The sequence below is a fragment of the Xenia sp. Carnegie-2017 genome, unplaced genomic scaffold, assembly GCF_021976095.1.
Source record: "Xenia sp. Carnegie-2017 unplaced genomic scaffold, XeniaSp_v1 HiC_scaffold_2, whole genome shotgun sequence".
Taxonomy (NCBI): domain Eukaryota; kingdom Metazoa; phylum Cnidaria; class Anthozoa; order Malacalcyonacea; family Xeniidae; genus Xenia; species Xenia sp. Carnegie-2017.
The window spans coordinates 3,966,923-3,979,290 of NW_025813482.1; the positions used below are offsets into that span (position 1 = coordinate 3,966,923).

Consider the following 12,368-nt stretch of genomic DNA (forward strand, 5'->3'; position numbering starts at 1 on the left):
TAATAAAAATAGCCCCTAACTTGATGACAATTTCATAAAATAAAACATAATCCATAGAAATACATCTTCTAAACTCAAATTTTAGTTACAATTATGTGTTATTTGGACTACGTTTTATTAAATAAATAAAAACATCTTAAACTCATTTTTTTGAACTTAACTTTCGCCCTTGATTCTGTAGCATGTGTTGTCATTTTTTGGAAATAAGCAAACACAATATCAAATATTTTAATACTCCAAATTTCTTTGTCTAGAAAGAAACTCATATAACAGAATTAATCTATCTCAGTATAACTATACTTTTTAATAGCATGGCAAAATGTATATTGTAATATGAGAACCAGATGTGACTGCCTAATAAATATGTGGGCTCGGTAGTCTCTTTAAAATATTTATGTTTCAATGTATTTATTCTAATTATATTGCATGTGACAAACACATTTGTTATGAATTTTTTTTCAGAATTTTTGTTGGTGCACCTGAGTTTGAAGATAATGGGGGAAAAGGGGGACGTTTGTTTGAGTGTGTGGTCGATGGTTCGTCTTGTACAGCGCAATCTATTGAATCAGGTTAGTAAGATTATTTTGATGATAATGACGATGATGATGAGAGAGTTACTGAATGTACAACAGAATATGCAGGGTTCTAAAATAGTGCAGATGAACTGACAATGAATTGTCACAGATTCTTGTTGAACAGCAAACTTCTTGTCCTACCGGTCATTTTGACTGTTCATATTTTTATGTCTTACCCACTTTTAGTAATGTAGTACGTAAGTGTAATGTAAATGCATGGTAATGTCAAATACAAGTCACTGTTGCCTTAAAAAAATATTTTTTTTGCATTATTTGTCTGGTGACAGTTATTTATTTTAGTACATGGTCCAAAAAATGACTTTGACCCAGCTAGAAAGAAGTTGATTGTTCATCTTGACAGAATGCCATATGGCAATTTTTTTGTATGTTTTACAACCTTCTAGTGCCAGAAAGTTGGGAGAGAAGGAACAACCAATGGCTAGGTGCAACCACTTATTCTAATGGAAACAAAGAAGTTGTTGTAAGTTTCTTGTAACTTCATTCAGTTTAAACCTTTGTAAAGTTAAAAAATTTCATTATAACTTTCTTTTTCATAACCCCCATAATGCCATTATTTTGCAGTTTTCATTTTATTCTTTCGAAATTTTGATGAACCCACCCCCCCCCCCAGATAGTTTTTATTTTAAAGCATTCTGAAAAGCTCTGTGTTAACATTATTTCCTTTAGAAAATTATGTTAAATTTTGTTAAAATCATCTAAACAGGGCCATTGACTATAAGTTTATTGTTACTATACATACATAATGGCTATCAAAAATTCTTCAATCACAGAAATGTAAGAATTGCAGTTTTGCAATAGTTTAGTACAAGATTAAAGTTTATTAAGTCAGCGACATGTTTAGAAGTATCTCTCATTTTTGTGGGACAAGTGATAAGGTCAAATCTGCCACCTCACACGGTTTTGTCGTGTGTCATATTATTTTCACTTAAGTCTTATGTTCTTACGATTTAGCACTCATTTCAAATGATCTTTGTCGTATATTCTTTATACATAGAATATTATATTTTTTATAGAATGCAATATTGATTTTGAAGTCAAATATGAAAATCAAATGTGACACTACTTTAGTGCTTACACATTTGATGCTTCTTTTTGTGAAGTTTGTTAACAGATTACCCACATCATATTATTTACAGAATTCAGCTTCTCACTCAAAATATTTGCAATAGTTCTATAAAAATAGTTTCAAGCTAGACCGTACCAAGTAGTCAGTTCCCCTATTATTTACGTGGAACATGAGTTTAAATTGATCAAAATTCATAACAAAGTGACAAGGCAAATTTGCTAAAAGTGTATTGAGTATTATAGCAAAGTGAAATTAGTACCAAAGTATTTGAGTTATATAAATTGACTATTTTGAAAAATATATTAATAAATAAAAGATGTTTACAGTTAACATAGTTTACTGCGTTTGCACAGGCTTATGCAAATCGAGGAGACCATTTGGAGAACTCAAGAGTAGATTACTGCCAGGTCGAGAATTTGCACCTGCTCTAGCATTCTTACAAAGGTCTCCGAGCGAGCCACAGCGTTTCCATAGGCCAGTGTGTACGCGAAAAATGAAAAACAGACAAATTTAAAACAAACTCTCAAATTTGTCCTTTAACATGTCTTCATGTTTGATTTGCAAATTCTCTTAGATTGCTTTTGAGTTCACAGATCGGTTTGTACAAAAAGCGTCCAATAATGTTAAACTAATTTGAGATCGGTCTGGATTGCGTTATCCATTGGATAGCAAAGCAAGTTTTTTTGAACTTTTATAAAATCTTTTAAAAATCAAAAAGTATAAGATTCGAACTGAACAATCACTGAAATAAAATATTGTTTCGAAGATTACGAAATTTCTTTGTCGTAAGAAAAATATAAACACCTTTTTACAAGTTTGAAGATTTTTGCTATCCAATGGATAACTCTATCCAGGCTTCGTGCAACCGGCCTATGATTAGTTTAATATCTTTGGACCTTATTGTTTGTATTTTATAATCTCTGATACTGAACAAAAGAATTTTTCTCTTCTTGTAACTTTTCTGTGGACAACTGTGCTATGTATTCTTTGTTCACTCAAAAAACGTATTCATTTGAAAGAAACGTCGCCTGATGAAAAGTTTTGTGGTATTCTGACCTGACATGAAACTTGCCAGAAAAATAAATAATTTAAAATTGTATTTTCTGGATAAAATCACTTTCCAAGTTTCTTTACTTGACTAGCTTTCCTACATTGTTTTTGATTTCGCTTTTGGCAGTATGTAAAACTGTTGCTGTTTCCTTTGATTTATTTGCTTTGCACACAGTTTGAAGGATAAAAAATTAAATTAATTGAAATTCATTTGTAACGAATACTATATTATAGTACATTCTCAACATTACGCTTTGTCTTTTCCAGGAGTTTTGGGAAGTGTAAACGTAATAATTTAGCGATGAATCGTTCGCCTGCTTACTCTCATGTTAATAGATTACTTTAAGGCAAAATTTTATGTGAACAAGGCCTTTGCGAGGGGGTGGGGTGTTCAAACAGTTTTTATGAGGCAATTTATATCTTTAAGAAAAATTTCACAATTTCCATGTTACAAGTACATTGGTGCAAAAGACAAGTCAGCCTTTATGTGGCAAATAAAAATCATCACATACAAAAGTATGATTTGTTTACCCAAATAAGCTATATTTACATAAAATCTTTGATCATAGAAACGTTTTACAAAATTTTTAGCTGTTTCGAAATTGTCTGCTCTTTTTGATACACCCTTTATATTAGAAACATTACGTTGTTTGAGTCTTGCATTGACTGTTTTGAACTCTTTGCTGTTTGGAATCTTGCATACATATCGCTATTAACTATTTTTTGACTTTTCGTCAGACATGTGCTCCTCGATTCACAGAATACACCACAAACAGCCAAGGCAAGGAATTTTACTACTTAATTGGAAAGTGCGTCGTACTTGAGGGAAAGTTTCAGAACAGAATTACAGAAAGAACATTGTATCCTTGTAGACTGGAAAATGGACGAAATAGTATGTTGAAATTATTATTTGATGATTTATTTTGTGATGATTTTTATTGTGAGTGTTACAAATGACTAAACCCAGTCTTACAGGTGTCGTTAATCGAAGAAGGAGTAAACTGCTTTGAAATGTTAGGAATTCATAGCAGTACGTGCGAATGAAAAAACTTTGATTGTTTGGGCTGTTTAGTTGTTGACAGACATAAAGCGAAAGTGCAGTTGTAGTGTAGGGGCCATTTTTTACAACAAGCGCTTTAAAGGAATAATTAAGCTAATTAGTTTTTGATTCCGATAAATTGCCATGAAGATTGTGATTATTGATACGATTTTGCAAACGTTGATCTGTCAAAAGGACTTGATTAGTAAGATCTAGAAATAATGCAAGATAATCGATTGTTGCTGGATAGGAATATAGTACTCATTCAGAGGTTCATTCTCAACTAATGGTCAAGACATTGTAAACAAGATCAACAGACGAACCATCCTTGGTGCTGTTGCAGAGCCGTCAGTAATAGGAGAATCACCCATGTATTCTATGTTCTGCGAGAACCTTTCTCTAAACGCAAAAACTTTTTCTAACTTTCATCATTGCTTTTTGACTCCCTCTATTTTGATCTGTCGCCAATGATTCACTACTTAGGTGCCTTTAGTATCTGGCATACTACTTCTATTCCTAGCATGTGAGTCAAACAAAATATGAATTCCAATTCATTACTAAGGTCATCACATATATTTTATAATGATTATGGCCTGATTGCCAAGACAAGAGTGCACTTGTAAGGATTGTATGAATACGATAACGAGATAGACTTTTGAATCTGTGATTATAAGAACTTGAAGCTGTATTGAAAAAAGCTCTGCATAAGTTGTTATTTAATTTGTTCATCGACGTTTCAGACAATCCCATCATCCACTAATGAATGTTGTCTCCTCAATAGGGTGAATTTACATTACTTGCTATTTCAATTGGCTCTGCAACTTCGGGCTTAACAAGATTTATAGCAGTTGTACCATCATATCAAATTAAAACATATGATAAGACATATCAAATACGTAATAAGTATAGCTATAGAAAAAATGCATTTTTGACCAAAAAACTTTATCAGATGATATGGAACATTTTTTTAAAAGGTATTCTTTTTTGAAGCAATCTATAGCATAAATAATTAAACCGATGAGAGATAACAACATTACGGTTTACAACTATTAAGTGTGTAAATCGAACGTTATATATTTCCTCGAAATTGAATGGCTCTTTCATAAAAAGAACTTTTTGATTTGAAGAGAAGGAAAATCATGACCTGAAACCTATTTCGCTATGAAAAGGCAAATTTGAGAAAGAAATTTACGGTGGTGCTAAAAAACAAAGTTTATAAAAGCGTTGAATTGATTCAAAAGATTTTCTACACCAGCGTTGAACATGCAAGCCTAGTTCCTCCGCTGTGATGTTTTGATGTGATAATGTTGGGTACGGAGGGATTTCTATCTATACTCTGTGTAAATACAATGAGAAATGACCTAATCACGCGATGTAAATTCTTTTAATTGGATAGTTTTATTTTGAGAAACAATACGTATAATGGACAATGTAAATTAAGACGTCTGTTACGAAAGCCGAAAAGAAGGTTTTACCAATGATTGTCTGAATTATGTCTGTTAACTCATATTTATCATTATAGATTATGATTATTGTCAAGCTGGATTTTCTGCTTCGTTAAAAAAGAATCAACAGGTTGTTATGGGTGCGGTGATGTTCAATAAGCGAGGTAATACACAATTCATCACTAAATTGATATGGACCAGGCTTTGTAAACTTGTAATTTTTGCATCAACGGCATTAATAGATTTCAGTAGACCGCAATGGCTTAAACCTGAACCGACATTTTCAAAAACAAATATGGTAGTTTTTGTGCAGTTTTTGCTTTCTCTTTTCAACATTCTATTTGAACCACAAAAAATTCCATGGAAATTTAAGCCGTACATTGTTCAATTAATATCATTTAGAAAGTTTTATGAGTAGCTAGCTATCACTCGTGTATGACTTTTTATTAAATTTGTAAGGTTTTATAGCAAACAACCATCTCCTCAATGTTCATTGTACGTTTCAAAATTCACCGTTCAGGAACATCGATGAAATATTGTCATTTGACCAATGATATTCATTATAGCATTTATAGGGTTTCAACCGAAAGAAGAAATATGAAATTCAACTCTTTAACCACATAAACTTAAGCACCAGTTTTGTCGGTTGAATCTGCCTAATTTGAATGGCTCTTTTACTTTGCTTTCATTTTTCACGTGAGCAAAATCACATGGCTGCAATTGTCATTTCTTAATTTCTTTGTTTCTACACTTATTGAAAACTGTTTTTAAAGGAAACGTTGGCTTTGAAACATCGAGATTTAAGTATAGTGGGCACCGTTTCCTGCAGAAGATGGAAATTTTACAATGGTAGGTATTGTGGTTTTTATATCCTGTTATTTTTCTTATGCAACCAGTTTATAAGTCGACTTTCGGGAAAGATCTTAAAGTACTTTGCTTTTGGGCTGTCTCTTTGCGTAACTGTTTTCACGGTTTGGATCCCAGATTTGAAATTTAGAATCGTTTGTGTCCTGTCCATCATTTATGAGAAAAGTCTGATGATTTTTTTTCATTCAGAGTTATTTAATTTTTAAATAATGTTATCTAGGTTACTCAGTCACCACCGGGAATTTTTTCGCGTTAAATCAAGAAGGTATGGCAACTTATTGCTCTCTTAACTTAGTAAAACATAAAGATATAGTTTTGATGTTGTCGTTGCCGCTTTGGGATCTTGGTATATTTTGGAATCAGTTACACCAGTCTTTGGAATCAGTTACACACGCGGTTTGTATGAGAAAGTAAGGACGAAATTACTTTTATATAATGCCAAGCTAAAAATTTTGACTGGCAGGTTTTTGAAATAGAAGATAAAAATACATGCTGTGAGGTATTAAATCGCAATTATGACTGTGAATAGTTTAAGCCGAGCGGACAAAGTTCAATCCTTGCACGAACAAATCTCGTTTCTTAAAATCCTATTCTCTTGAGAATGTGAGCAAATATTTGTCTTGCGAACGTTTCTATCTCCGTCAACTCCGAAATTTTGTGGTCTGATTTATTCATTTTAGATAGTCGAAATTCACAATCACTATTAAAACATTTTTATTTCCTTCTCAACTGAACAATAATATATTTACGTAGAATGCATGTACGCTTGGCATTCCTATGTTTTGTTTTGGTGACTTCATATGCGAGTTTTCTCTGTTGTCTGTGGGTTTGTAAATACACACAAAAATATCTTCATTAGTAATCTTCTTGCTTACAACAACAAAATGCTATAGCAAATGCTATAAATAGATCTCAAATTGCAAGAAATTGTTGTGGCCAGAAATGATCATGCAATTCATATTTTTTTGTTTAGCAATTGCATCTGGGTACCCAAGATTCGGATATTCAGGACAGGTTTGTTTGATTGAATTTTTTTATAATTGTCAACGTGCGGGGCTCTTATTTTTCCCATTTTTTTGATAATGAACGTAATTCTGATATGCTGCAATTTAGAAGTTATTTAAGGATTACATTTCACGTTTGGCAAGGGAAGAGTTGAAAATTAAATCATTAAACATTACTTTCATCTCTGGGTAGTCTAGATTTTTTATTTTTTCACTAGTTTCGTTTACACAGGTATACAGAGTGCACGTGTATTAGGAAAAGTTAGAAAATTTAAAAATTTAGAAATTTTGATGAAATGATAGCTTTCTGAACATTTCATAAAATTTTTAGCAATTTTTGATACACTATGTAGTTTGTTTCATGGTAGTAGTTACTTATACACACATTATTTATAGATGATTGAATGTAAATTGTGTACTACACATCTACTTTTTGAACAATGGGAGTATCGTATTTACTACAAAATTACTATATTTCATTGTTATAACAGGTTAGAGTTTATCGTGAAAATTTGGATTCCGTTATCGTTAATATTTTTCCACCAAAAAGTCCAAGAAGTAAGTATAGTTAGTTGATTAGCGTATGTTTAAATAGTGCATTTACCTCGGATGAAATTATATACAACAGAACTTGATTTGTTATAAGCGAAACAAAAAATTGTTGGAGTTAGACGGAGGTTTACCTTTTAAGTGGGAATATAAGAGAGGGGCTGAAAACAGGCTAGGGGCTACTTAATTTTTTATGCAAACTTACTAGTGCATGCTAATTCCCGCAACACATGATTCAATATCTTGAAAAGATTTTTCTATTTATTAAAATACCCAATCCAGTAAATACATAAGTTGAAAAACAAAAATTGTAACACATGACTATAATTTGATGAAAATTTTAAGACGAAGCAATTGACTATTTTTATTTTGACATTTGTAACTTTCAATGCCTTTATCAACAAATAAAGCTTAATTGGCGTTTTCATTTTGTTATGATTTCATCAAGAGATTGAGTTTTAGTGATTTTTCATTTACTAAGGTGGGAAATAAATAAAGTATAGGGTGTGTCACGTGACTGTGGTGTAATTTATGGTAACTCGGTAGCTATAGTTTTACTGTTAATGTACAGTTGTGAGCTACAACAAGAAATATATAAAGTTACAGTTCCACTGTGATTAAATAGTTTGAAAGATCAGTTCTTTATACAGATAACTACGAGGTTGTACTTTTATCAAGTTGTAGCTTATATAAGCAAAGTGCTCATCGAATTGTATATAAAGTTGATATTTTTATGTTATGAGCGTTGCGCACGAGATGTTTTGAGATCATTGCGTCACTGTCTTATGAGTTATTTTGTTTTTTAGAGAAATGAGTTTATCTTCTTTGGAGCTTCCGTTTGTGGAATTGATGTAAACGCTGATGGGTAAATTATTTTTAGCATAAAGGATCAATACTGCTCGCGTATTTTGCTTTAAAGCATGAGAAAAAATAATTTTGTATGTATTCTAGCTTTGCTTTTTCATTCATTTCTTATACGAAATGTTTTTGCGTGTTTCAAGTGTGTGAGAGCTCAAATTAAAGGAAGTAGATTATTGTTGACTATTAAGCCCTTAATAACCGAGCGCGAAGTCTTTACAGAGAAATATCGGACCGAGGTGTTTTTGTACAGACCGAGCCCGTAGAGCGAGGTTTGTACAAAAAGACAGAGGTCCGATATTTCTCAGTAAAGACCGAGAAAGCGAGGTTATTAAAAGGTTTATTATATGGCATTATTTGACCTGAAATTGCTTTCTTTCTCGTCCTTGCTGTTTTTTTACCGGTTGGCTTTCACTTTTATAGTTTTCGTTCATAGAAAATAAATCGTTTCAAATTTTATTGTCTGGATAGTTTAACTGCTTTGCAAATGTTTTTCCTTCGAATCACATTAGTAAATGTTTTTTTTTTGTTTCGTTTATTTTGCGTTTTGCTGTTTGAAATTTCTTTACATTTGACTGTAAAATTACGTCTTTTGGACCGTAGTCGATTACGAGAAAATAATAGACCGGCAAAAATGTTTCCGAGCCTATCAAAGCGCGCCATTTGGCCTGAAGTGACGCTTCCCATATAATAATAAATCATAATAGAAATGGCTAACTTTATACTCCTTAATTCACAGTTATAAGAATTTGATACTTCATGTCATGGAAAATTTAGCTTGCTTTGTTTTCCAGTAACTCTAGTGATTGGGTGAATCATACACGTGATTTATGACATACATGAATCTGAGTCTGAGTGCATTGGTGATCATGAAGCGGACCAATTTGTTTTTATTAATTTGTTTTTTTGCCTTGATATAGTTTTTCTGATCTATTAGTTGGAGCCCCATTCTTCAGCGACAGGGGTGATGAAGGTCGTGTTTACGTATACCTTAGTGTACTATCAAATCAGGTAAATTACTGTTCACTATTTTGTATTCATTTAGTATTTTCTGGATTCTTGAACCTTATGTCTTACAAGCATGAAACAGTTAAGGAAAAATTGTGCCTACATTGGGCGGTGAAAAGTTTTGCTAAGTTTCACGCAAAATTCTGTGCTATATAATTTATACAACTTTGTAATGACAAATTTTAAGTACAGCATAATTTAACTGTAGTAAAAAGACAAAACATAAGAAATGTTCTGCACGAGTATAAGTCCACTTGGTGCGCGAATTCAAAACCAAGGGAAAATATGTACTGTGCTAAAGTATCTAAAATTCAAAATAATGTGAAGCTGGAGTTCATTAACATTTATATTTTCTAGAATCGAATCCTTGAACTTTCTCCTAATGAGAAAACGCGACAAGATCCTGGTTTACGGGGCAGTAACACTATGGGGCAAGATTTGGATGGTCCATAACACGCGCAGGAGATCTTAATAATGATGGGATTTTAGGTATATTTACAATTAAATGCGGTTGATTATTTGTTTTTTGTTGTGCAGGTTAATAGCATGATGTCGATTATAAGTTGTTAAAGACAGCAAGAACTAAGAAATTGTGGATGTTTTTTCGTGTGAAATTTCTTTGTTTTACTTTTCAACTTGTATACATATAGCCATGCTAAAACACTAATCACAAAGCTACTTGTGACTTTTAAAGTTATTTAAAACGGTTTAATGATCGATTTGATCTCACTTGTTGTGATTTTATCTTATACCAGATTTCATTATTGGAGCACCTCAAGATCAACCAGATATTGACGGAGATGGTTTTGGCAATGGCGCCATATATATTTATCATGGACGTAGGGATGGTATATTTAACGATTATCAGCAGGTATGGTTTTGTTGCTTTTCCACAACTTTTATAACAAGTAACAATCTGGACGGGGTTTTTTCATAAACTGTTAACTGTATAAATTTCAATATCCAAGTTTGTGATTTTACTGTCAATGTTTTTTAACGTATTTTATTCTTTACTTAAATACTAACCAAAACTTTAGTTTTAAGTTTAGCGAACGGATGTAGCACAGTACTAGTGCTTAGCTAATAATTACACTGCTGTCCCCCGGAAATTGAGGCTAAGTTTGCACAACACTACACTCAATTATTTTTGCGTACATCGTAATTATTATCAGGTCAATTCTATGGGATTGTGTGAATTGATACTTTCTATCGTTAGCTCTACACTTAATTTTTTCTTTAGAAAATAACGGCCGAAACAGTCAAGAAGTTTTATCCTAATTTTCAGCAGTTTGGATACTCTGTTGCGGCTATGGTTGACACTAACAATGATCTATATCCAGGTTTTAGCAACAGCACGTCGTATTATTTTCGCTAGTCATGAATGATTATCAAGTTATTTTATGTTTTTGAAGTAATACATGAAATAGCTAATACTTGAACATGCAAAACTTTTAAAAATGGTTTTGTTAAGTGAAAAGAAAAACGTTTTAAAAGTTAAGAACAAAGTGAAGCTATAAATTTTATAGTTTTTATGAGTATTTATGCAGCATTCACGGTTTAATTTAACAAATGATGCATGTTTAGGTTTTCATGAAGTACAGCTGTATTTTTTGTCGCTATTCATGGGGCTTGGAGCGATTGTCAATTCCGTTTCGACTGCCTTAAAAAATTTTAGAACAGTAAAATGTTGCAAGCAATGACAAGAAACACTTTTGAAATGGATTGTACTATAAAACGACTCAGCTAAAATCTATTAAAGCTATTAAGAATTTATCTGTGATTTCGATTCACCCAGCGTTGTGTTTTGATTTCCTAAACTCAAAAAGAATTTTTTATAGATATTGCAGTCGGGGCATGGAAAAGTGATAGAGTTCTTTTGCTGAGGTATTTTCACTTATTCTTTTGAATTGGATATGTGATGATTAATCATAGAGCAGTACCAATTGCAACGAATTAAATAAATTAGTTAACGCTATCAAAATCTATAAGGAACTTATGAAATTATCAGTCTTCTACTGTTTACGTAAACAATTTGAATAAATGTATGGTACAAGTTAGTTAACTATTAGTATAAATGCTTGCATTTGAATTTACGTGAATTTAGAGAAAGTGATTTTGTATGGAATTTTAATTATGTCAGAATTTAATGCTTTCAGAAATGAACAAGCTTGAGCATGTAGGAAATAATTTGAGTGGTTATGTACTTTTAAAATTTTGCTGACGTTTTATTGAAAGTTTTATTTCTCACCAATTAAATTGTTTGTGTTCGTCGGCGTCAGGTTAAGAACGAAATTTTACTTCGAGTTGAAGTAGCCCAATAATCACTAATTTTTTGTTAATTTACTTTCTAAGGACTCGCCCAATAATGAACTTGGACGTTTCATTGACTTTAAGCAGGAAGGAGATACTTGTGGAAAATTATACCGTATTCTGTCCCAACAGTTCTATACAATGGTAAGAATTATATTCTCTATATTTTTCTTGATGTGTAAACAATAAACCTGGCTTAACTTGGTTAATGTGTTTTAAATGAGACTACAACTCGTGTAACCAGTGCATCCCTCTGGTTACGAGCCTGGGGGAGATGTCACTTGTGGAAGTTGTCGATCAAGGAGATGTAAGCATTGAGAGTTGTTTATGATGGGAAATTTTAACGGGGACAGAAACCAACAAGGGAAATGTTAACGTATACAGTACCGCTCGCGTATTTGTTAACATAATTTTGCGTGTGATACGCGTATCCTTTTCGTATCGTACATATATCATTCTCGTATCATACGCGTATGTTTTTCGTATCATACGCGTTTCATACGCGTACCGTATGTTAACAAATACGCGAGCGGTATTGTATGTCAGTATAAAAATTTGACCAGACGAAATGTTGGT

At 32.3% G+C, this 12,368-nt stretch overlaps 1 protein-coding gene across 1 annotated transcript in view; it reads left to right on the plus strand.

The window, feature by feature from the left end:
* Positions 1-12,368, plus strand: part of LOC124440216 (integrin alpha-4-like) — a 90,649-nt gene that overhangs the window by 2,221 nt on the left and 76,060 nt on the right. The window contains exons 2-5 of the mRNA XM_046990540.1: positions 463-569; positions 980-1,056; positions 3,451-3,604; positions 5,274-5,360. Of these exons, the coding sequence (XP_046846496.1) occupies positions 463-569; positions 980-1,056; positions 3,451-3,604; positions 5,274-5,360 (425 nt within the window). The remainder of the gene's footprint in view (positions 1-462; positions 570-979; positions 1,057-3,450; positions 3,605-5,273; positions 5,361-12,368) is intronic.